This window comes from Larimichthys crocea, chromosome IX (assembly GCF_000972845.2).
Source record: "Larimichthys crocea isolate SSNF chromosome IX, L_crocea_2.0, whole genome shotgun sequence".
In the NCBI taxonomy this organism is placed as follows: Eukaryota; Metazoa; Chordata; class Actinopteri; family Sciaenidae; genus Larimichthys; species Larimichthys crocea.
The window spans coordinates 3,102,116-3,125,022 of NC_040019.1; the positions used below are offsets into that span (position 1 = coordinate 3,102,116).

A 22,907-nucleotide genomic window follows, 5' to 3' on the forward strand; every position below is an offset into this window, starting at 1 on the left:
CATGGCAGATTTGCAGCTCTTATTTGCTGTATTTGGTGTCTCAGCAGCAGCAGCATGCGATAACCACTAGTAGTGATTCTCATACATGTTTTGTAAAGAGTGAATGAGCTGCGTTGGTTTCACTTCTCACCTCAGGATGGATTTGACTGATAGTGTTTTGGTCGGGCTGTAGGGGAGGCTGATCTTCAGAGTGCCCTGAGAGAACAGGAATGACACAGATCAGAGATTACAAACGGTTCCTGCAGAAGCCTTCAATCGTCTTTTTTTTTTTCCCTTCAGTCATTCAGAATAATTACAGAGGACAAAATTAAACCAGAACAGTTCAAGCCAAACAAAGTTGTTCTGCTCAACAACAACAACATCCTGTACCGGTTAGAGTCTCACAGAAACAAGACAAATCAATGTGATCAGGCAGCGGAGGTGCACCGCTCTAATCAGGTTCCAGATGAGGCTGGAGGCCAAAATTAGATCCAAGCTATCTTGGTCATGAAGCTGAGTCACCACACTACAAACATCGAACACGAACATGCATCTCACACACCTACACACACACACACACACGGTGACTCAAAAGTGTAGAGTAGCATCCTCCCTCAAGATGCCATTTCGTGCTTTCTCGTATTAAGATCCCATAAAAAGTGCCACCTACAAACTCTCTGTTCTCTGTTCACGTGTAAGATTAACTAAATGTTTCAGCACTGAAGAACATCAAGTTCAGTTATGAGGTACTTATACCTTACTTGTGCATTTCCATTTCACTGCATTTCAGAGGTTATTATTGTACTTTTTACTGCACTACATAAAACATTTCTGATTTGTGCCCTTTCACACAAAAGCAGTGTCTTGTTAGGGATTCTTGTTACATTTTAAATATCCATATAAGTTGTATAAGCAGTTCTACCAAAGAGAGACTTGCCCTATAAACTGAAAACTAGATGAGATGATGAGTGATATGAGCAAAATAAACATGGATTAGATGTTTTTTTACACCACATTTATCACGTCATGATCTTCCAGGTTTATCTTCTGACATTTTGGAAATACCCGAACCCCTAACTGTCAAAAAAAAAACCCAGCCACACCCTCGTCCATCTTACAACAGCAAAATGCTAATTCTACGCTGATGCTTCAGGATTAAGTTTTATAATTTAATATGTAAGAACATATCAGTCACATGGGTCATTTCCCTGCAGAATACTTTGAAAACCGTGTGTCGGATTTAGTGGCATCTAGCAAGCGTAGTTGCTGATTGCAACACCCTCCGCTTGTCCTCCACCACCAAGCGTGAAGGAGGTGGAAATTCCCGATCTGGAGCCAGCGTTAAGTTTAGTTTGTAGTGAGCTACTATTAAAACAAGAAGCCCTGCAGAATCTGTAGATATAAATGCACACAACAATAGAAGAAAATCATAGTTATGAATATTATATTCTATAAATAGAGCCTCCTAAATCTGACACACTGGACCTTTGAGTACATTTAACAGATAATGCTTTTGTACATGTACTGACAGGTGCCCTGTGGAGTTTTCTTGCAGACGAATCAAAGTTATATTCATAAAAAATACTTTCCTGACTTTTGTGATGCATTTTTGCGTTTCTTGGCATATATACTGATATCAGTCGATCACTGTTTTCGTGACACCGCTGTCAGGAAAACACATCGTGTCTCCACAGGGGAATGCAGGATTTTGTTGTTTGTTGTTTTTTTTTACATGTAATGGAGTATTTTCACACTGTGTGTGCCGCTGCTTTGCAGATGGCAAACTCACCGTCTTCCTCCAGAGGATGGCTCTGTACTGTGGAACCCGCTGGTTGTTCTGATCTGAGAGGACGACCGACAGGTAGAAGGGATTCTTCTCTGCATCTGTACCCACGTAGTTCTGGTGGACTGAAGGACAAGGGAGGTAATATTCAGATCAAATCATACAGGCACACACTGGATATTAAAATGTGTGGATGTCAGGATGAAAATATCAAAAGGAGAACTGACAGTTTTACTTATTTAGGTCGAATCTTTTTCTCTTAGTGGCGTATTTAATCTTCTGCCACCAAAATTGTTATTATTCAACTCTCCCTTTTATCCCCTCGGGGTCTTGGCCTGTCTTTCTCTGCCACTCCTCCTTCGTATCCTTTCTTTCATTATTTTCTGCCTCCTTCCATTCATCCCCACCTCCCCATCTCCAGTTTTTTTCTCTGTGTGCGACATGGCCGCAGACAAAGATCTCCTGACGACGCCACGGCAGAGTCGCACATTCATGCCTCTGCCTATTCGGTTGACGGGGTAACATCTTCAGAAACAATGCTGAACAGACCTCCAAACCCAATTAGACGCAGGATATCTGCCTGCATGCTGTCCCTTTCTTTGTCCTGCTTTGATGCTTTCTTTTCCCTATTCCAAAATTGAACTTTCTTTCTATGATTCGGTTCTTTACTCTCTTTATTTCCCCGTTAGCCGCGCTTTTATGCTTCAGGTATAAGCGATGATTTCTGCAAGGTCGGGTTGCAATTATACACTTATTAGTTTGGACGGCTTTTCTCTGCGTGAGAACAAAAAACATATTGCAGTCGATCTGGGATTATCTTCATACCTGATCCGAGGCAACGGGGAAGTAAACGAGGACAAACTGTTTTACTATTCTTCGCCTAATCAGGAAGAAACTGAAGAATTCATGCCATTGTACTGGCTGCTTCATCTAACGGGAAGTACTCATGTCGGAATAATTGGCCTAGGGTTCATAATGTGTTGTGTTGTACTATGCAGTCAGCTCTGTTTCAGGCTGTGAGACACAGATGGCTCAGCTGCAGTCCAAACAGGTCGAGCCAACTTTCTGGAGACATGGCTGCCCATGCCGTAGCATGATTAGACCCTGGCTAGAGGAGAAAATGCATTTCTTTTCTTCCACCTATTGACTTTTTTTCCTTCACAATTATCTCCATCCATCCGGAGCTCTGTCTTTTTTATCTCGACCGTTCAGCTGAAGGCGTTCTTCCCGATTCCAGTCATGCTAAAGAAAAAACCCCCGGACAATGATCTTTTTTGTTGCACAACTTGCAGCGCCGCCCCCCTCACCGCGAGTTTGAGAACAGGCAGGGCGTTAATGAGGACGGCGAGATGATGAGGGGTCAGTAAGGTGACGGAGCAGGTGACCAATTATAATGTATGTCTTAACGGTCTCCGATGCTGCTCCCCGTTAATGGCCTCTGCTTGCCTGCTGCACGGCGCTGGGCTTATTTCAGAAGGCAACAGTCCGGAGGAGAGCCTTTGCTCCGCCCTGGGTGGTGCATAGGATTAGAGTGTAGTTGACTCTCAGTGGGGATATGGCTGGATGCTAACAAGTTTTGGCCTTGAATGAAGAGCGGTGCTGCACGAGGACAAGGCTGACTTCATAAGATAAGAAGCGTCCTGTGGACCAGGAAAGAGATTCAGAGGATGTTTTATTTCTGCAGAGCTTATAGTCTCTTTCTCTCTCAGCCTCACCCCCTGCATATTTCTCTCTCTTTTCACACATACTCCATGTGTTCATGTGTTTTCTTTTTTATTATTTTTTTACAGAGCACAGCCGAGCAGCACTGACCTTTTCCCAGGAAGTATTTAAAGAACCATCTGGTGTGGTACTCTGGATTCTCCAGATGGACGTCGGTTCTCCTCCAGGTTCCCGGAGTGTAGTCCAAAGTCTGTTTTGTCACACACACACACACATATCACACACACACACACACACAAACACCACATTGTCATAATGATGGTCACAGCTTGAGTCACAGCAGTCTTCTCTGTGGAAAACTGTTACACTATGCAGCAGTACCGATTACAGTGAAGGGCAGAAAATCGGATAGAGCCCGAGAACTGCGAGCTGCAGTCTTGCTGTTATTGTTGTATCGTGATGCAAATCATCTTGGGAGGACACAAACAGTACACATTCTGGAAGGCTAGAGTTTTGTCTCATGGAACATGACATCCTAAAAAAATCATACCAACAAAAGCAAGAGAATGAATCACATTAAGATAGGAGCCCACAAGGGACACGCACACTGTAGCTGCTGATATAAAAAGCAACAAAGATGTTCAACGAATGCTGGAAACAATTAAAGCTCTATGATATACTGAGGCTGTTTACTTTGATGTTAGTTACCAGAAGACACAAAGTGTTTCTCTGATCTAGTAATATGACTATAAGTGCTGTCAAAATGTGATGAATTGTTTCTATGCATTATTTAAGACTTGCTCTGATGCACTCCCATATTGTTGCATCTATCAATTTAAAACATGTTGAGTGAGTGTCTCAGTACATGCAACTGTTTCCTCAAGGATGCCTGTGAGTGATATATACATATATATATTTTTTTAAAGATTATTTTCTTGGCCTTTTATGCCTTTATTGATAGTACAGTTGAAGATAGACAGGAAGCAGAGAGAGGGGGAGTGACACGCAGTAAATTAGCCGTCCGATGCGGGATTCAAACTGGGGCCAGCTGCAGCGAGGACTATAGCCTCCACACACGGGGCGGCCGCTTAACCCACTAAGCTACCGACCGCCCCATATATACATATTCTTGAGTGATATGCAGTTCATACTGTATCAGAAATCATAATTGTTATCCTGATTTTTAAGATTTTCCTCCTGATTTTTGCAACCAGTTTAATAATCCATAACTCCTAACCTTTTCAACATGTGACCCTTCTTGAAGAAGTGAAGCAGGGTACACGACCCCTAATCAAAGGTGGAATACAGTATGTTTACAAGATATGACTCAGATATATGGCTCAGGTTTCTTAGTTTAAATCATTTTTTAGCAAACGAAACAAGTAAACTATCCAATTATACTAGTAGAAAGCAAAGATTAGACAAAGGTAATGTGGTAGGAAAAGAAAGGAAACAGATTGATCATCACCATCATCCATTTATGCAAGGAGATTTGTATAGGTGTACCGAATAATGGCCTCAGAAATGACCATCATTTTTGCTATTTTGTCTGTTTACCGGGGTTAGTGAGAGCCACGTGGAGGTAAGCAAACAAATGGGATGCATGTGTGAACAAAAGTGTATTATATATATATTGTATGTACCTCATCTGACGAGCCATTTTCCACCCTGAAGCGTCCTGCCCTCTGAATGGCCCCATCTGCGTCACTGGAAATTAGCTGAGAGGGGAGACAGAGAGACAGAGGGAAGGAGACATGTTTAAAATTAGACACCTGACAAACCATGACTTGTGGCAGACAGTAATAAGCAGGTCATAAATACATTAGAGTTGGCTATCATCACGGACAAAAAAGGGGAACCATGGCAGACACATCGCCTCCATGTGACAACAGCACCATGAGTCCTGCTACAGTACAAACATGTCTGTCCTCGCCAGAGAGTCTCCGACGTCTCCACACATCACGTCAATAATAACTCTCATGATTCCTCCGATTCCTTTCATGGTAAAAACCTTTTTTTTTTTCTTTTTTTTTTGTTTTGTTCATTGGCGCATCTGCCACCCTCTACTTATCCACCCAATTATGTGTCTGTTGCTGACTCACCTCTCTCTGCTGGAGAGGAGACATTATGAGAGTGAAGTGGGACAGTTAATGATAGTGGAAGAGTGAGAGAAACAAGAGAGGGCAAAGGAGGACAGCATGTATACTGTGTTAAACTTAAAAAAAGAAACGGTTTCGACATTTTGAGCGCTTGCTTGAGTTTCTTGGAGAGATTCAGGTGCCGGGTAGCCCCGTTTGTAACCGCAGCACTCCCTATGTGCGATTTTAAAGCGTCCCCTGCATGAAGCTTTGCAGAAAAAAGTCCAAGACATTGATGTAAGCGCTCTGTCACTTTGGCACGCACTCAAATATCTTCCAACTATTCAATTTAATTTGGTTCAGACGGTCACGTCAGCCTCAGGATGAATTGCGGTAGTGGTGGTGACTCACCAACCATCGTCAGATCAAAATTTAAATGTGTCCAATTAAAGCCTAAGCTTATATCAACGTGTTGTCATTGTAAGCATGTTCCCGTGCTAGTGTTGGCGTTGCAGTCTTCTTATTATAAAGAATACGGTCAACCATGTCCTGGTTGTAGCTTCTTAACAGACAGACCTAAGAGTGCCACCAGTCAATTCAAATCTTGACAAAAAAGCACAAAAGCATATTTCCCAGTATGTTGAACTATTCCTCAACTTTTGGGAAAATCAATGCACTCTTGCAAATTCAATAACAAGAGATTGAAAATGGTAGAAAAGTGTTATATTTTGCTGGTGCATGGACTTTTTGTTCGAGTGTGAATGTGTGTGTGTAGGCTGCAGTCTGTTCACAAGTCCAGATTTACACACCGTCGGACCGTTGACGGACTGACCTGACTGATGTATGACTGCTTTGTTGTTGGAAAGCAGACTTAAAGAAAGAACATACTTCAAAGCAGATATTCCACAAGCTACATATTAATGCGTGTGAACACAGTTAATGACATTACATGATATCTCAACACCAGTAATAACGAGTCAAGTGTTCAGTCAGTCAGCGCTGCTGGTAACTGACTCTGAGTGATTTCCTCTTTCCCCTTGTGAACATCTACAAAGCCCCCTTCAATCTATTCCTCTTCACATCCCCTTTTCCTTTTTATCCCCCCCAACACCATTGCACCGAATCATGCTTTGTTGCCAGGCAACGGACCGAAGAGTCTCTCTTTCTTTCTCCCTCCCGTCTCTGCGTCTTTGCCCTCTGCTCTTTGACCGTCTTCGCCGCCCTGCTCTGTTTTGCTCCCCTCGCCGATAGAGGTCTCTGCTCTGCCAAGATGTAAAATGTAAAAAAATTAAATAAAAAATAAAAATAAGTAGTTCTGGCATGGCCTCGGTATCCCTGCACACGCTGCGATATGTCCAGATGGTGGCCTGAAATGGCCAAGGAGGAGCCAAACAAGAGGAGGATACAAAGGAAGGGGGTTCCAGGTAGAGGAGGTGTGAACACGGAGAGCTGCTTAAATGTGCATCGTGATCTCCAGGAAGTCTGCAAAGAAAGACTGAAACCAGGGCTGCAGTTGTCTTCAAATGTCTCATTATGTTCGACCAACTGTTCAACAACATGACTATGTGCAATTTAAATGTATGTAAAGCAGATAAAGCAGGAAATATTTACATTCAAGAGGTTAAAAACTGCAATTTCCTGGTGTTTTTTATTTAAATAATTACTTAAACGATTAGTTGATTCTCAAAATATAATTTTTCACCCACTGTTGCAGCTTTAAATGAAACAGAGGACATAAAGGGAACAAAGCACTTCAGTCTTTATGTCTCGCTGTCATAGTTACAGCATAATATTGAAGCTTTTACCTGCTTATGATCAGGTTTTTGAAGTATCCTGGATGAGCTCTGATACTGCGACATGTAAACACCTAATCCAGGTTTCTGATCGCTCTCCGCCTTTGTCAGTAAAACAAACAATATGATTGTAATGCGATAACGATCATTATCAGATTACGTTAAAATGCAACGTGATGAAAAGGGGGAATTCTGACAACAGCTGATCATACATGAAATCGTATTTTCACTCTTGTTTTCTATTAGCGGCGATGAGATGGAGAAGATAAATCCAGCACAGTGTGAACGCAGCCTGAAACCAAACTGTGTTCATTATCAACGGTTGAGGCAACTCTTCCTGTCGGTGCAGAAATGAGCGGCTGAGACGTTCACGAATCAAAGACACACCTACGGGGGAAACGATCAGAAAACTGGATTCTCTTCTGATCACATACACTGCGATATGAATAACCAGATTTCTTTGTCTCCGTCTCATCTTCCAGGTAAAAGCATCCCAACTATGATCAAAGACTTAAAACCTCAAATAAACGTGTTTTTCTGCACTATGGCTCCGTGCGCGATGATAAACAGATATCTAAAACCATACAGCAAACAGAGGACACAACCTGTACACAAAAAGAAGCGGCGTTTATCAATTTGGAGAGTGGGTGGTGTGCCCTGCACTTCAGAGCCTCATTAGATCATGTCAGACGGCACAGTGATGAGAGAAAGTGCTGAGAGTGCATTCATCATGGGAAGAGAGAGGGAGGGGGTTAAAGTCCATTCAAAACATTCCTGCGGGGAAGTGAGGATGAAAGACGAGAGCTTTACATTCTGAAATAAAATCATTAATAACTGTCACACTGACTTTATTGTTCATGCTAAATTAAATCTGATATGTTGCACTGTGGCTGAGGGGGGGAATTAGAAAGCTCCTCAGTGAAATTTAGCTTTACTGGAGCTGGGTATAAAAGAGTCTGACATATTGTAACACAAAATGTAAAACAATTGACCCGTCGTCTGCCACTCAAGTCTGCGTGAAAAAAAAAAATCTATTTCTGCTTTTATTTTACTGAACAAAGCTTCAAATTATGATTATTTTCACCATAACATGCTGATTTTTTTCTTGATTAATCATTTGGTCTATTAGGAAGAGGAAGAGGAGGTTATCGGGCTCAGGGTGCAAGGGAATGCTGACGGTGAATGGAGCCAGTGTCGTGCCAGAACCGGAGCTGGGCAAGTAGGCAATGTAACCAGGCTCTGCAGCCGCAGGTGCAATGCTGTTGCACAAATCAGTGACTGACAAATGGACAAATGGCACTTTAACACGGGTCAGGTTATCAAACAAGACCATGAAATCCACTGATACCATAAAAATACTCCCATTAATATGACATTGATTTCACCCACTGTATTTTCTCCCCATGGTATACTGTATATAATGACATAATACAATCCCGTGGTTGAGAGCCAGCCATGTTTACTGCAGGTGTGAAGCTCTGATAAACGACAGAGTGGCTGCTGTGCAATAATTGGCTGTGTCTTAGGAGAGGCTGTAGGAAATACTGCCTTCTCCCTCTTTCATATGCATATTAATAGACCTGAAAAAGAAATATATTTTCTACACATTTCCCGCTGTGCTGGTATGTTCCTGTATTTGCATGTGTTTATCTGCGAGCGAACAAGATCGGTGTGCGTGTGTGCGGAAAAATGGAAAGTAAATGGTGAAGCTATAGGCCCCATATCTGCTTCAATTTCTCTCGCCTCCTGCAACATTAACTGTCCAATCGCAGGATAATGGAGGCGAAACCAACGCAGTGTTCAGACAGAGCAATGCACCGCCTCCCTATATGTGTGTGTGTCTTCATGTGAGAGAGGAAAAAAAAGTGTGACTTTCTGTATTAAATGTGTGTTTAGGTGAGTGTTTGTGCTGTTGTGTGTGAATAGGCTCTCCGCTGTTTTTGGGTGAAGGAATTGAAAATAGCAGGAGAAAAAGAGTGATTAAGCGCTCTGGGGAGTCTGCGCGTCTACGAGCGCACTCACATGCATGCATCAGGCAGCCATTGCTTTTAAATCATGCAACAGAAGAGTGGCAAAAAAAAAAAAAAAAGCTGTACTCCAACGATTCCCCCGTGGGCCGGGGGAGGCGAGGAGAAGAGGAAACAAGGGAGAAAGGGGAGAGCGTTATGCTTCTACGCTTTAACAAACAACCCATAAAACACCTCACCACTGCCGGGGAGTAATAGTGGATGGATAGGGCAGAGGGAGAAAAAAAAAAAGAGAGAGAGAAGGGGCATCAGACGTAAAGAGAGAGAGAGAGAGACAGGGACAGAATGAAGGATGAGGCCACTGGGGAAGAGAGGCAAAGAGCGATGTGTAATGACAACAAAAAGCCGAATGATAAAAGAATAATAGCCGTCTCCACTATGCGTAACCCCATGGGAAAGAGCCGAGGCTTTTGAGTTTTATAGACGGAGCAAGGATGCACACACACACACACACACACACTCTCTTTTGCACACACACTTAAACAGCTCCCATTTTAGGGCATGACTTGAACATTTCACAAACACAATCGGGCTCACGGCGTACTCAGAGAGCCTCTGATTTCCCAAAGGCCCACGGGACAAAGGAGCGCTGCACTGCAGAGAGAGAGAGAGATGGATGGATGTATGTATGTGTGTGTCGGGGTATTAAATCAATACTTTTGTGACTGCTGATAGATAATTGATCTCATCAGTGGGCCTGTTCATGCACACTCACAATCCTCCAGGAAAGCACAGAGAACACGGAGGCGTATATATATTTATATATATAAGCAGCGGAGCAGGAGAGGAAGTGGCGGCGGGTGAGGAGGGAAGTAGTAAGTTAGCAGAGGCAGGTGCACAGTCAGAGAGAAGACACGAGTGACTAATGAGAAAAAAAGAGAGATGGAAAAAATTAGGCAGGCGATAAATAGAAGCAGAAAAGAGGATGAAGGAAGGAGGCAGAAAAGAGAGAGATAAAGAAAATTAAACAGAGAAGGCTCTGATAAAAAAAAAAGTCTTTTTCTTTATTTATATAGCACCAAATATGAACAGAGGTTATCTCATGACACGCTCTCCATACTTAGCAGTTCTATATATAATGTTATTTTACAGAGACCCAACAGTTCCCACCATGAGCAAGCGCCTGGCAACAGTGGCAAGGAAAAACTTCCCCAAAGAGGAAGGGCAATCTAAGTTTAGCAACCTTTAACTGGCCTGTCAAGCATGTTATCAAAAAACGACAAACCAAAGAGTAAAAGTGTAAAAGAATTGAATTAAACTTAATCTTACTACCAACATTACCAACTACATTTTGTGTGGTGACAATCAAGGATATGTCGTAGTAGTCATTCCTCATCACTAACTCCCATCTTAAAAGTAAAATATACAGTTTATTTTAAAACAAATAACATTTAACTTATGTTCCATGTATGATACTGCATTGCAAATATGTTGCTAAATACAAAAACATGAGGTATGTGGCCATCATATGAATGTTTTACATGCATATATGGAGTTTTCCTTTTAAAACAAATAAGCTGCAAACAGCTGAAGATGACGTTTTCAACCAAATGATGCAGATTTTGCATCAGCATTGGCTAACACTAGCAGGTTATAGCTGCTTGTGTTTATTTCTGTATGAAATTTAGCGTTTTATGGATGTTTTGATAAATTATGGTGAATTTTAACTCATATATCATGAGCATCACAGGTAATGCATAGCAGCAGTAAGAAGATCAGTAAGGACACAGTGAAGCCAAACACAATGTGCGTGCTTGTGTGTGTGTGTCTAGTTGTTTAAGGTTATATCTTAAAAGGGTTGAACATGAGTTCAGCAGAGTCATCATTAAAGGTTGCGCTGATCGAAGAGAAAATCTGAGAGGTGTATGGACATAAATGTCTCAGCGTGTGTCACAAAAGGTCATCCAATGACTCAGACGGTCCAGAATAAAAATACTACAGCTGCTGCATTTAGAGAGAAATGGGAGTGAAATGTGGTAAACAAATACGAAAGACTGTTTTAACCACCTGTTGCTTTTCAAAGTTACGACATGACCGCCGCTCCCCAAACAAGCGAGTCGCCGCACAGTTGTGAAGTTTTATTATTTGATATGGTGATGTACGATGTTTTATCTCAAGAAATCCAAAGAAAGACCAAAACCAACAACTAAACCATACCAGTAAATAGTCTGATTCATCTCTCTATGGCACACAGGAACAAGCTCTATCAGCTCGATCAGGCTTTAGAAACACAAACTAATCTTGTTAGTGACATTCATTGTTGACAATAAGGAAAATATATAACATGAGCAGACTTATCTTTTAAATACTGTATGAGTTTAGTCTTCTAATATACAATAATGAGATAAATATGAGTTATATGATGAAATATGGTGCCTATACATGCGGTGGAAGAATCCTGCGATGCCGATAATGTATAATGCATAATGAAACTACCTGTGAAGGGGAAAATTAGAGGTCAAAATGTAAATTAAAGACAAACAACATCTGTAACATGCTTGTTTGCCATTGACTGCACCTGATTAGCATTAACGCTGCCTGTGGCTAGGACAAATCCAGCCACACTAACAGCACCACATCGATATTTCCCCCATTTATACCACAGCAACACTGCCGATGACTAATCTAATGACTAGGACTGAAGGCATCGGGGGCCACCCACCCACCGTCCCACCCTCCCAGGAGTCACGCTGGTAGGGTGCAAGCAGCTTTAAGAGCCCTCAAGAGTGGGCAGATGCTGCAGCGAAGCCCGGGATCACAGAGCGCAGCAGCAGAGCGCCATGCATCACCTGCTTTAATAGACGATTAGTTATGTATCAGGGAAAATGAGAGGAGGAGGGACAGATGGAGAGACAAGAGCGTGAGATAGAGGGAAAGAGTTTAATCTTTGGTTGTTTGGATAAGCACCCACTATGACATAGACTTTAAATTACTTTCAGAGGTGCTTGATGCTCAAAACTGAGTCGTCTAATTAGAACTTATGCAAGGACAGAGAATCAATTATTAAGAATTTGACATGCATCACTGTATTTTTGGAACCTTTGAAGGGTAGATGACAGCACGCCTATGTCTAAAAGAGACATAAAGTGACATAAAAGCGAGAAAAAAATTCAAAATTCAGAGGAGCTATAACAACCTCTGTTCTCCACAAGCCCAGATTTTGAGTTGCGACTGGCCCCCGCAGCTTCATTAAAGTGTCAAACAGGCAACTTCAACTTCAACTTCAACAGAAAAAAACTTCAAGTATAGTAAAGTATAGGCAGCCTCACAGAAAAACTATGATCATTAGCTTCACAGACAATAAACAGAGTAAGATATCTGACCTTGGGTGACATATAACATCCACCCACTGAGCCAAAAGAAGATAAGAAGAAGATAGTTAGCTGATTTTCCATTATCAGTTAATCCATCCATTAATTTCTCACTTTTCTCAATTTATATGCTGATGATTGTTTGTTTAAAATGAAAAGTATTCAAGAAACCTACATTACACCAAAAGTAGAAACAAGCCATGGGAAATAAAATGCATCTTTGCTCAGTTCAATACAGTATAAAGAATGAACAGCATATACATATTGTCACTGTAGGTTTCTGAAGAGCTGGTTTCAAGCTCAAAATCTGTTGGCAAACATGTCTCTTTTGCCTTACAGGGATTATCGGTGGACCTGTGGTGGGCTGAATGGCACCCATGTCAATTCTGCATAACTTTAAGCCTTAATATAATTTGAACAGGTGAGTTGAATGTAAATTCACCCTCAGTACAGATGTTATGAACGGGGAAATTAGCTACAGAGACCAAAACTATTTTGTACCAGGCTGTAAACATGTTTATTTCTGCTGTGAAGTTGGACATTTGAACATAGGCGCTTATGGAGCCAGCCTCAAGTGGCTGTTTGAGGAACTGCAGTTTCTGGCACTGACACTCTGATATTACCGAGAAGATCTACCGGCTGTATCAAAAACATAAAGCATACATAAAATCACACTGGGTATTATGTTGTAATTGCCACTTGTGGCCACAGTGGCCGCTGTTTAGCATGTTGTATGTCAAACATACAAACAGACGCAGTCACACACACACAGTGAGATGCTCACACACGCTGAGGGTGAGAATAAATTCAATGTGACGGTGCAGTCAAAAGCCTCCGAGCCAGTGACGGTAACACTGGTAGGCAGGTGAGAGTGGAGCCTTCTGCTCACCAGTCACTGTGCAGGACTGACAGCTGACCTCTCAACACACACACATGCACACAGATATTCACACACACACACCTCTCAGTCACATTCATTGACGTGAACTACAGCACAAAGCCGAGACGACTGCACAAGCCCACACGTTGTTGACTGTGTGCGTCTAAAGAGTTTTATCCTCAATACCTCCCACTATTTTTTTTGTGCGATATATACCACACAGCTTCGGAGACAGCCAGCGCCCACCCTCCTATCGCCTATCCGTCACCGCCTTAATCTCCGAGCCTCAAATAAAGACAATTCAATTCACTGAGGAAAAACACTGCCACGCTCTGCACGCGGTCGTGTCAGGATGAAAACGGCTTTAATTGTTGCCGGGGCTTCAGCTTTTAGTGCTCAACACACAATTAAAGCTTTTGAAAAGTGGACCGTGGAGTCACTGAATGAAGTGACAAGACAGGGCGGGGAGTCGCCTTTGTGTTCGTGTTGTTGTCTCTATCTATGAATGCAGGTGCCATCGTGAAGCATTTGTTTGTTCATTTGTGTAGATAAGTGTGTGCTCTGGCATAGAGGTTAATAGGAACCTTAAAATGTCTTGACTAGAGCAACTCTGGCATGTAATATAGGCTGAGGGCCAGTGTGTGTGTGTGTGTAGCAGCAGCAGTACTGTTTTTTGTCTATTCCTTTGTGTACTTTCTTACTTTTTAAGCCTCTTTCAGGAGAACTTATCCTGATAAATTCAGAGTAAATATACGTAAAGCATGTAACTGGACTGGGATATATTTTAGCGTGGCTCTAGCAGCTGTTGGCCGGTTGGTTGGTCCACTGCTTTGGTTCAGGCTAAAACATCTCGACAATCATTAGACGGTCGCTGTGAAATGTTGTACAGATGTTCATGCTTCCCAGAGGATGAATCCTAATGAGTGACTGTTCCTCCAGAGTTTGTCTGAAGTGTGCCGTCATCAAGTCGAATTTTCATCAGATCAGTCCAGAACTGCAAAACTAATGATATTCCCTCTCGTTGCAAATTAGTAAATATTACCCAACATGCTAAGCTATGAGATGAACCTCAGATGAATAAAGAGAAGTCAATCCACTCTGTTCATTTTTATGGTTATATTGGTTGGTTGGTTGGTTTATGGTTGGACCAAATATGGAAGGTGGACTGGTAGCTGATGAGGTGCCAGTTCACCTCCTGGGTGAGGTCCCCTTATGCACCTGAGCAAGGCACCGATCCACCCCAACTGCTCACTGGACGCATCTCAGGGGGGCTGCCCATCACTCCACCATCTCTCTCCAAAAATTGCATGTCTATGCCTTGTACTGCATGTGTGTGTATCTGGGTTAAAAAGAATTTCCCCGTTCGTGGGATTAATAAAGTATATCTTCTTCTTCTTCTTCTTCTTAGGGAAGCTGTTCTGAAAAAGTTTGATTACTGTACACAAAATTACCCGGCTGCATTTGCTTCCACATTGTGGCCCATAAAGTAGGCCGTCTAAGCCACTAACTTCCTGTTTAGACTTCCACAAATTTGAAAGAGCATAAAATTATTCAGACTGAACAGATCAAACTCTGACAGTGAAACATATTGCGGACATACTGCTATTCTTACATGTTTTTGTCACAATGTTAGCCCGGCACTCTTTATCGGGACTTACGGTGAACATCGTAAACGTTATTCCTGCTAAACATCGAACGTAGATGGTAGAATACTGTCTTCAACCTTACAGAGCTGCTAGTTTTGTTGTTGGAGGGACTGAGTCGTTCTGCTTTCCTACTTTCAATCATATCCCTGATGATGCGATGCTCATGAGGGTGCACAGATACAGACGGATAGATTCACTGAAAACAATCCTCATGAACTTATTTCAAAAGCCTCCCTGGTTCTTATATCTTCATGTGTCTTTATCAAATGTGCTAAGAACAGAGTTTCTATTTCGGACTCTTCATGAGAGGCTGAAATGTACCCAGATCTTATACACTTCTATAATGTCAAAAGTAGTTTCTGTGTGTGTGTGTGTGTGTGTGTGTACTAGAATGAATCATAACGCGACGATGCTGTCTGAGGAGGTACCTGCCCTTACTGGCAACTGCTACCGCCGCTTCACTGATGCCAGAAATAAAACAAACACAGAGAATGACTCACAACGCTGCTTATGCTGGTTTCTCTCTTATTAGGGAGACCCTGCTTTGAATCACTATCTCCCACTTGTGTTGAGACATTCGAAAAACACGTTCTTCAAAGTCGAGTCGAGCTCACGTCGAGAAAAGATGCGACACAAAGGGGGACGTGATTTGTAGTCGAAATAATGAGGTGTATATGTGTGGTGCAGGGGAAAACGGGGGCAGACTTTTATCATATCTGAGACAAAAATATGAACAAATGTAACGATGTTTGGACAAATCTTGCAGGAACAGTCGACAGGTGGCACGAATAGAGAAACTCTAGGGATTGATTTTTAACGTTTGTTTATATTTTATTTGGAACAACAGAAATGTGGAAGTACAGGATGAGGAACATTTATTTATTCCTTCCTCTTCTCCACCAACGATCAAGAAATTCATCATGCACATACACTAAAACATAACCATCATCACGGCTGTTCCTCATTCTCATACTTCAGGAAAACAGTTTATATATCTTCCCGAAACGACTAACGTAATATGTAATATACAACGTAAAAAACATGCATATTTATTCTAGTATTTTTAGCTTAAAGATTGTAAAATCAAGAAATCATTAAATTAAATTAATTGTGCACAGAAGGCTTTGCCACATTAGGCCAATAAGATTTACAAAAATTGGAATTAAACAGTGAAATTATTGTTAAATCATCCAATCAAACATTTCTTTGTAGGGGAATTTAAGCTGATGAGTATTTGTAGGTTATTGAATCTTCTGAGAAAAAGTATATGTCAAATAAAATCAGATGAAATCAGGTGAAGGTCCTAATTTGGTACATTTATTGTCTTTTTAAAGGACTGCAGACACCTTATATATTATAACCTGAGTGATACTCTGTGATACTCCCCTCAGCTTTGAGGCTGACACAGTGTCAGTATTTCTAAACATACACATGGATGTTTTTCACAAGAATAATTGTGTTTCTTAAAAAGTCGTGTCAAAGATATGCACTGAGCTGCTTTTTATTCTTACTTGTTAGCGCTCTCTGGTAGACAAACATGTTATTTTTAAACCACCCAGCGTCTTTTGGGCATTTCTGTGCTGACATTATAGGCCAACACATACACTGATACGAAATATATCAGTAAGAAGTTAATATATTCCACCTCTGTGCATATTTTCTGATTTTTATGGACATATCAGGCGCTAATATCTTGCCCGACTTTACATCAGACAGAAACACAGAGCAGGAGCACAACACAGATTTAATACTGTCAGCACAAGAAGCTGTTTGTTGGCTATAAGGCATCAGGACCTGAATTTCCACCGACTCTTTCCCGACCTTTGCACAAGCCTCCCCTGGAGACATACCGCCTTAAACAGCGCGAGCACCAGAGTCGACAATAACACTTTCCTTATATGTTCACACAAGCAATTATATTCTCTTTCCAACAGAAAAAACAAAACAAAACAAAAGACTTAATTTCACTGCAGAGTCAAGGACTCAAGATAATTGCTAAAATGTAAGCTTGGCATCATGTGCTTATCCACCCTGAGGTTATTTGTGAAGATCAGCCTGGGTTTATCAAGCCCTGCCATTAATTTTCCATTATCCACTTACTCTTCTATCAAACATACCACACAGCCTCTCGTCCCTTCAGGGATAGTCGTGTCTTAAAAACAGACTCAAACCAGAAATGATTATTTTTTTTGTTTTATTTTGGTAAAACACGTCAAACTAATTATTGCTAATTAAAACGATACTGCAGTCTAACTGACCTAAAGACTAACTATCACTAAGGAGGCTGTGCTGGTGCCGGTTAACATAAACTACTCATCAAAACTAAATAGGAGCTTTTAGAGCTAAGTTGTTAATGTCGATTTTACACAATGACGTTGCTACTTCATGCTTCATGCACAGTCACCTACAATCTGTGCAACATGTCTTCCATAACTAACTGACAAAATGTATTTATTGTGTAAGTTCTTGACATCAGAAAGCCAGATAACATTATTAATACCACTCTCGGTACGCTAAATATGAAGCTGGAGCCCGGAGGCACTTAGCTTAGCTTAGCATAAAGACTGGAAGCAGGGGGAAAGTGCTAGCCTAGCTTTAACCTTGTTGTACTCACCAGATAACTGCTCATTAAACTTTATGTTTTTATATTTCTGCTTTTCTATAAATGAACTGCTTGAGCTTCACATTTACTGTACAAACATGTGAGTGGTATCGACCTTCTCATCTATCTATCAAATATGCAAAACTTTTCTTTTTTTTTAAACTCAAGCTCAACTTAACTGATACAAAAACACAGAATTTTTAATGTCCGTCTCCTTTTAGTGCTTTATAAACTGTTAGAAACACTATTAGTGGTTCTTTTCTGACCTGCCACCGCTATGGTTATACGTTTCAATGTGGTTTAGTCTTAAAAGGTTTCATTTTAAATATTTAACTGCCTCAGAAAAGATTGTAGTCATGGTTAAAATAAAACAGCAATGATCAGTAGTCACACACTTTGCGGACCCATCCATGAAGCCTATGAAGGTGCTAACATCACGCTACACCCACTTGATTAAACGCCGTCATAATTCACATGTCAGCTAAGAGTCTTTGTCACGTATACATAAACATATAGGTCATATTACATAACTGAACAAATGAAAGATGAGGTTATTTTCTTTGTAAGGACCAGAACACTCTCAGTTAATGAGCACTGCTGTGATCATTAGTCCAATTTGATATTTGATTAATCGTTGAAGTCGTTTATCAAGCAGCGATGGTGACGTACGTTGATTCCGAGCATTTCAAATGTGAGTACTTTGTTTCATGTAGATGTAAATTGAACATCTTTTTGAACTAAGCTCTGCTGATATGGCCAATTTACACTGTGATGCAACGACTAATAGATTTAACTATTAATAAATTAATGATTAATGATGATAATTATCAGTTGCAGCCCACGGTGAGCACCTAAGGAGGCAATTTCAACAGGATGCCTCATCAAACCAGTGAAATAAACGTGTTTGCAATGTTTTCATTAATCATATTAACCTACGGATGCATATTTTCTTATCATTGATGGATCAAAAAAGCTTTCTAGATGTAGTTGGTGCAGCAAAAATGTCTAATTCAAAGTGTAGCAGAGGTGACGGAGATGATAAGACACCACTGACAAAAATCGTCGTCTCACACCGCTGTGAGATGCTGGGAGATGGGCACACTTTGCATATTGACGCTATCAGTGACCTCATCCTGGCTCACGCTCACACCACAGTGTTTGGATACCGCTCCTCTCTTTTTTCCCCTCTCACATGCACACCCCCACACACAGCAGCATTGTGCGTAGTGTCAGTCTGCTCGTACTGATAGGCAGCATGTGGTTTCTCCTCAACACTAATCAGTCGCACACGTGGTGCACAGCACTCACGTACAAACCCACAATATGTCTCGGGTAGGAAGTACGATCGCAGTGCGAAACCCTAGGACTTCCTGTCCCTCTGGGCTATCGGGATGTACAGACTCAGCTCACAGTGGAGGGATGTATACTCACAAACACACACCCCGAAAGCAACAATGACTCAACACCTTAGTAATCAACCACAGACACACACACACACACTGCGCTGCAGTAGCATCAAAACAAAACAAATGAAGTTTGTAAGGAGGCCGAGTCCTGCATCACCGTGAGTAGAGCACCCACTGTGATCCACGCTGGCAAAGCACATCGCTTGGACCACACCCAGTACGTCATGACTCATCAGTCCCCCTCTGTTGTCCATCCATGCCAACAGAGAAGAGGGAAGAGGGAGAGAGGCAGAAAGGGAGGGGAGATCATGAGAGAGAAGACTCAACAAGGAGGATGAGGAGAAAGAGGATGAGGAGACACAGTCACGCTGAGAGGAAAAAACAGACGAGTGCATCGTGGATGGGACTCACCAGCTCGACCGAACCATAGTGTTTCCTGCTGAAGTCTCCACGCCTGCAGCCCAAGTCCTCCGAGGCAGAGCTGCAACACAAACTCATGGTCAGACACATGGCCTGTCTGTCCTCCATCACACAACTCAGACGTACACAAACCGTGACATCGCTCATACACAAGTGGCAGCTGCAGCATCTGCTTTTCTCCTGTCTTTTTGTTTGTTTTTAATCTCACTTCGTCTCCTTCTTCATGCTCACTTTGTTCACCCTATGTTCTTTCTTTCTCGTAGCCCCCCCCCCTTTCCCCTTTTTCTGTCTTTCTTTCTTTCCCTTTTCTTTCTGTCTGAAGTCTTTGTCGGTGTGGCGGGGCCGCCGCCGGTGGCATGGTGACTGGCCGGGAGCGGCAGCCAACCCAGTTCTGATTGAGACACGGGTCCTGATTGAATTAAGCCAGAGTGATAGATGGAGACTGGCTGGGAGAGCTGACTGCTGGTCAAATGCACACACACACACACACACACACACACACACAGGGTAGATACAATTGCTTATACATAGAAACTAAAACACACAAAAAGTAATTCTATCATGGACGTCTTTTAATGGTTGTACATTTTGAAGTTTTTGAATTATTTAGAAGTCCATGATAGAAGACGCTCGAACTGACTTAAACATGTTAAAGTATCACATATAAGACAAACAGACGTGTCCTATGAGTCCTAACTGCTCTTGGCCAAGAAACAGTCGCACAAAAACAAACATGATATCCTGTATTGTGTTCATTGTTTACTTTGGCGAGGCTAACCGTTTCCCCATTTTGTTTTTTTTGCTCGGCAAAGCTAAACAGCTGCTGACTGTAGCTTCATATTTTAAAGACTTGACTTTAACAGTGAGAAAATTAACAAGTATATTCTTTTTAAGGTATACAGTTTAAACCTGAATCATGTAACCGCTCTCAAACGTATGTCCATCTCAACAAACACCTGTAATCACATCAACTAAAGACTAAAAGCAAAACCCCAACAGTAAAATACAACGTCAGAAATTGGTGACTGGCTCGTGGATTGGTTGCCATGACATCCTGTGAAGATATTCATGGTCCCCAGAAGCCTAGCCTAATAGCTTAGGTGAACCCATGACTTTTTCCAAAACAACTGTCTTTATGCACGGTTATGTCCAGCCCTGTTAGGATAGTAAACCATTTTATACAACATTATTGTGAACATTATACTCACTAACCAAAGAACAGCCCCACTGTTCGCTCGGCTATAGACTCTTGAGCTTAAATTCAACCTTCTACTTGTTTCAAGCCCACTAGTATTGATTAAAACCAAAGACACAACCTCCTAACACACAAAGAGACAATATATACTATATATTATAAACTGCCACAGACTAGCTGCACAAGGGTAATATTTTAGCACGCAACATCCTAAAGCCACAACAACATCAGGGTGTGGAAAGGGCCAACCAGTGCTGCTACTCTGAATTAATTGTTCTGTCCCCCTAAAAAAAGGATTGTTTTACCCTTCTTTATATTTATTATAGATCTAAGCTCGACCCAGATATCAGCCCACTGGCTTTAGGGATCTATGAAAGATGGCAGCGAGTGGTAAACCGTCTGTGTGTGTGCATGGTGGGGGGTGTTTTGTGTTTGCATCTATCTATAAGATTGCCTGAGTGGTGCTATGACCTGCATGCTTTTTGCTTCCCCTTGTCTCTCTGGACCACATCCCCCACTCCTCTTTATATCTCCTCCTAACTCTTCCCTCTCTGGTCAGGTTTCTCTCTCTCTCTCTCTCTGCAGAGGAGATGAAGGCAGAGTGGGGCTGTTAATACATAATGCACACTCAAGCTTAAAGGACGCATTTTAAAGTGCGTCTGTACTACAGGATGTCTCCATCACTGTTTCCTTACCCACTTCTCCTCCCGCGTGCACGCTCCCTCGACATACTAGTGATCGGGGTGGGGTCTGCTGGAGCGCCATCACAACATGTGCTGCATCACAGCTTTTACCTTTGTGTGCTCACCCCGGGTTTCTATCTTTCTTACCCTTCAACCTTTCCTCTGAGAGGGGGTCATGGAAAGGATTGTGCATCACAGGGGGATGATTAATTGATACCACCCCACCCACCATCTTAATGAAAACCCCCTACATCTCCTTCACTAGAGGTTTGTGAAACTAGGCTTTCAAAAGCCACGACACAAAAGCTTCCTGTCCGTTGTTCAATTTTAGCCTCTTTTTTCTTTGCGCTTTTAAAAATGAAACACATGTAGGAGGTGCAGACTGTGGTGAACTAAGAGCCGTTTGTACACAAGGTGGTGTCTGTCAGACCAAAAAGCTGCGCTGACACCTATTAAAAGAGGTGAAACGAGTTGAGAGGAAAGTGCCTGGGGTCTGATGAGGAACGTGTACCTGTCAACGGAGCGGCGTGACATATTCAGATTTCAAGAACAGTAAGTACGAGGAATCAAAGAAACAAAAAGATGTCCTCCACAGTGAGAGCGTGTTCGCCTTGGTGGGAATTCTTGTTCCAGTCACTGCAAACTAAGAGCTGAAATTGGTCCCAATCATATTTTGAGCTCTTCATATTCAGTGTCCTTTCTTTCAAAAATAATAAAGCTTACAGAGCGGCATTGTAGAAATGGTGGCAGAGGAAGCTGCTGGATACAATATACAAGTATATATGTTTTAAATTTTATATTTGGGCATTCAAATGTTGGCGGCAAATGCTCTGTCCGGTTGCAATTTTAGCGTAGAAGATGAAGAAAAACTGGTAAAATGTTGAGATCGTCATGTCCAGTACGTGCACAGCAGCCGTACTCAAATTTACCGAACCTCTCAAAATTAGCGCACTACAACAGGAAGTACACAGTGTACTACATATAACTGAGACACTGTTAACCTTGTGATAATAAAAAAGTGATTATAAGTCCCATCATGTAACCTTACGCCCACATGTTGGCCTAATTTCGATATGACACAGATGAACCCATTAACCTGCATTCAAAGCCTGTCCCATGTTTGGACATCACGACTTGAACTCTGCACCACAACAGTTCACTTTCCAGAAGCATGAAGAAAAATGAGAGCTCGGACCAAAGAGAACTCACTCCGAAACAGAGAGAGAGCTAAAATGGATATTCATCACTCAGCGGCTGCCCTCAGTAATGGAGTACAGCAAAGGTTACAAATTGTGGTTTCTGTCACAAAGACAATGGACAGTGGCCACTGAAAGACTCCATACAGTACAATGAAATGTGAGGTATAACTCACAATGCCACCCATCATACTAAACCCTCATAGTGCTGCTCAAGAAAAAAGCCAATCCTTTTATCGCTTCTGT

The 22,907-nt window shown here is 41.9% G+C and overlaps 1 protein-coding gene across 5 annotated transcripts in view; it reads right to left on the reverse strand.

Annotated features, from left to right (window-relative positions):
• Window positions 1-22,907, reverse strand: part of garnl3 (GTPase activating Rap/RanGAP domain like 3) — a 71,047-nt gene that overhangs the window by 27,863 nt on the left and 20,277 nt on the right. For all 5 annotated transcript variants that reach the window (XM_027282030.1, XM_027282027.1, XM_027282029.1 and 2 more), the window contains 5 exons: window positions 19,579-19,648; window positions 5,068-5,142; window positions 3,575-3,674; window positions 1,769-1,887; window positions 131-195 (listed from right to left, as the gene is read on the reverse strand). In XM_027282030.1, coding sequence (XP_027137831.1) covers window positions 131-195; window positions 1,769-1,887; window positions 3,575-3,674; window positions 5,068-5,142; window positions 19,579-19,648 — 429 coding nt within the window. The remainder of the gene's footprint in view (window positions 1-130; window positions 196-1,768; window positions 1,888-3,574; window positions 3,675-5,067; window positions 5,143-19,578; window positions 19,649-22,907) is intronic.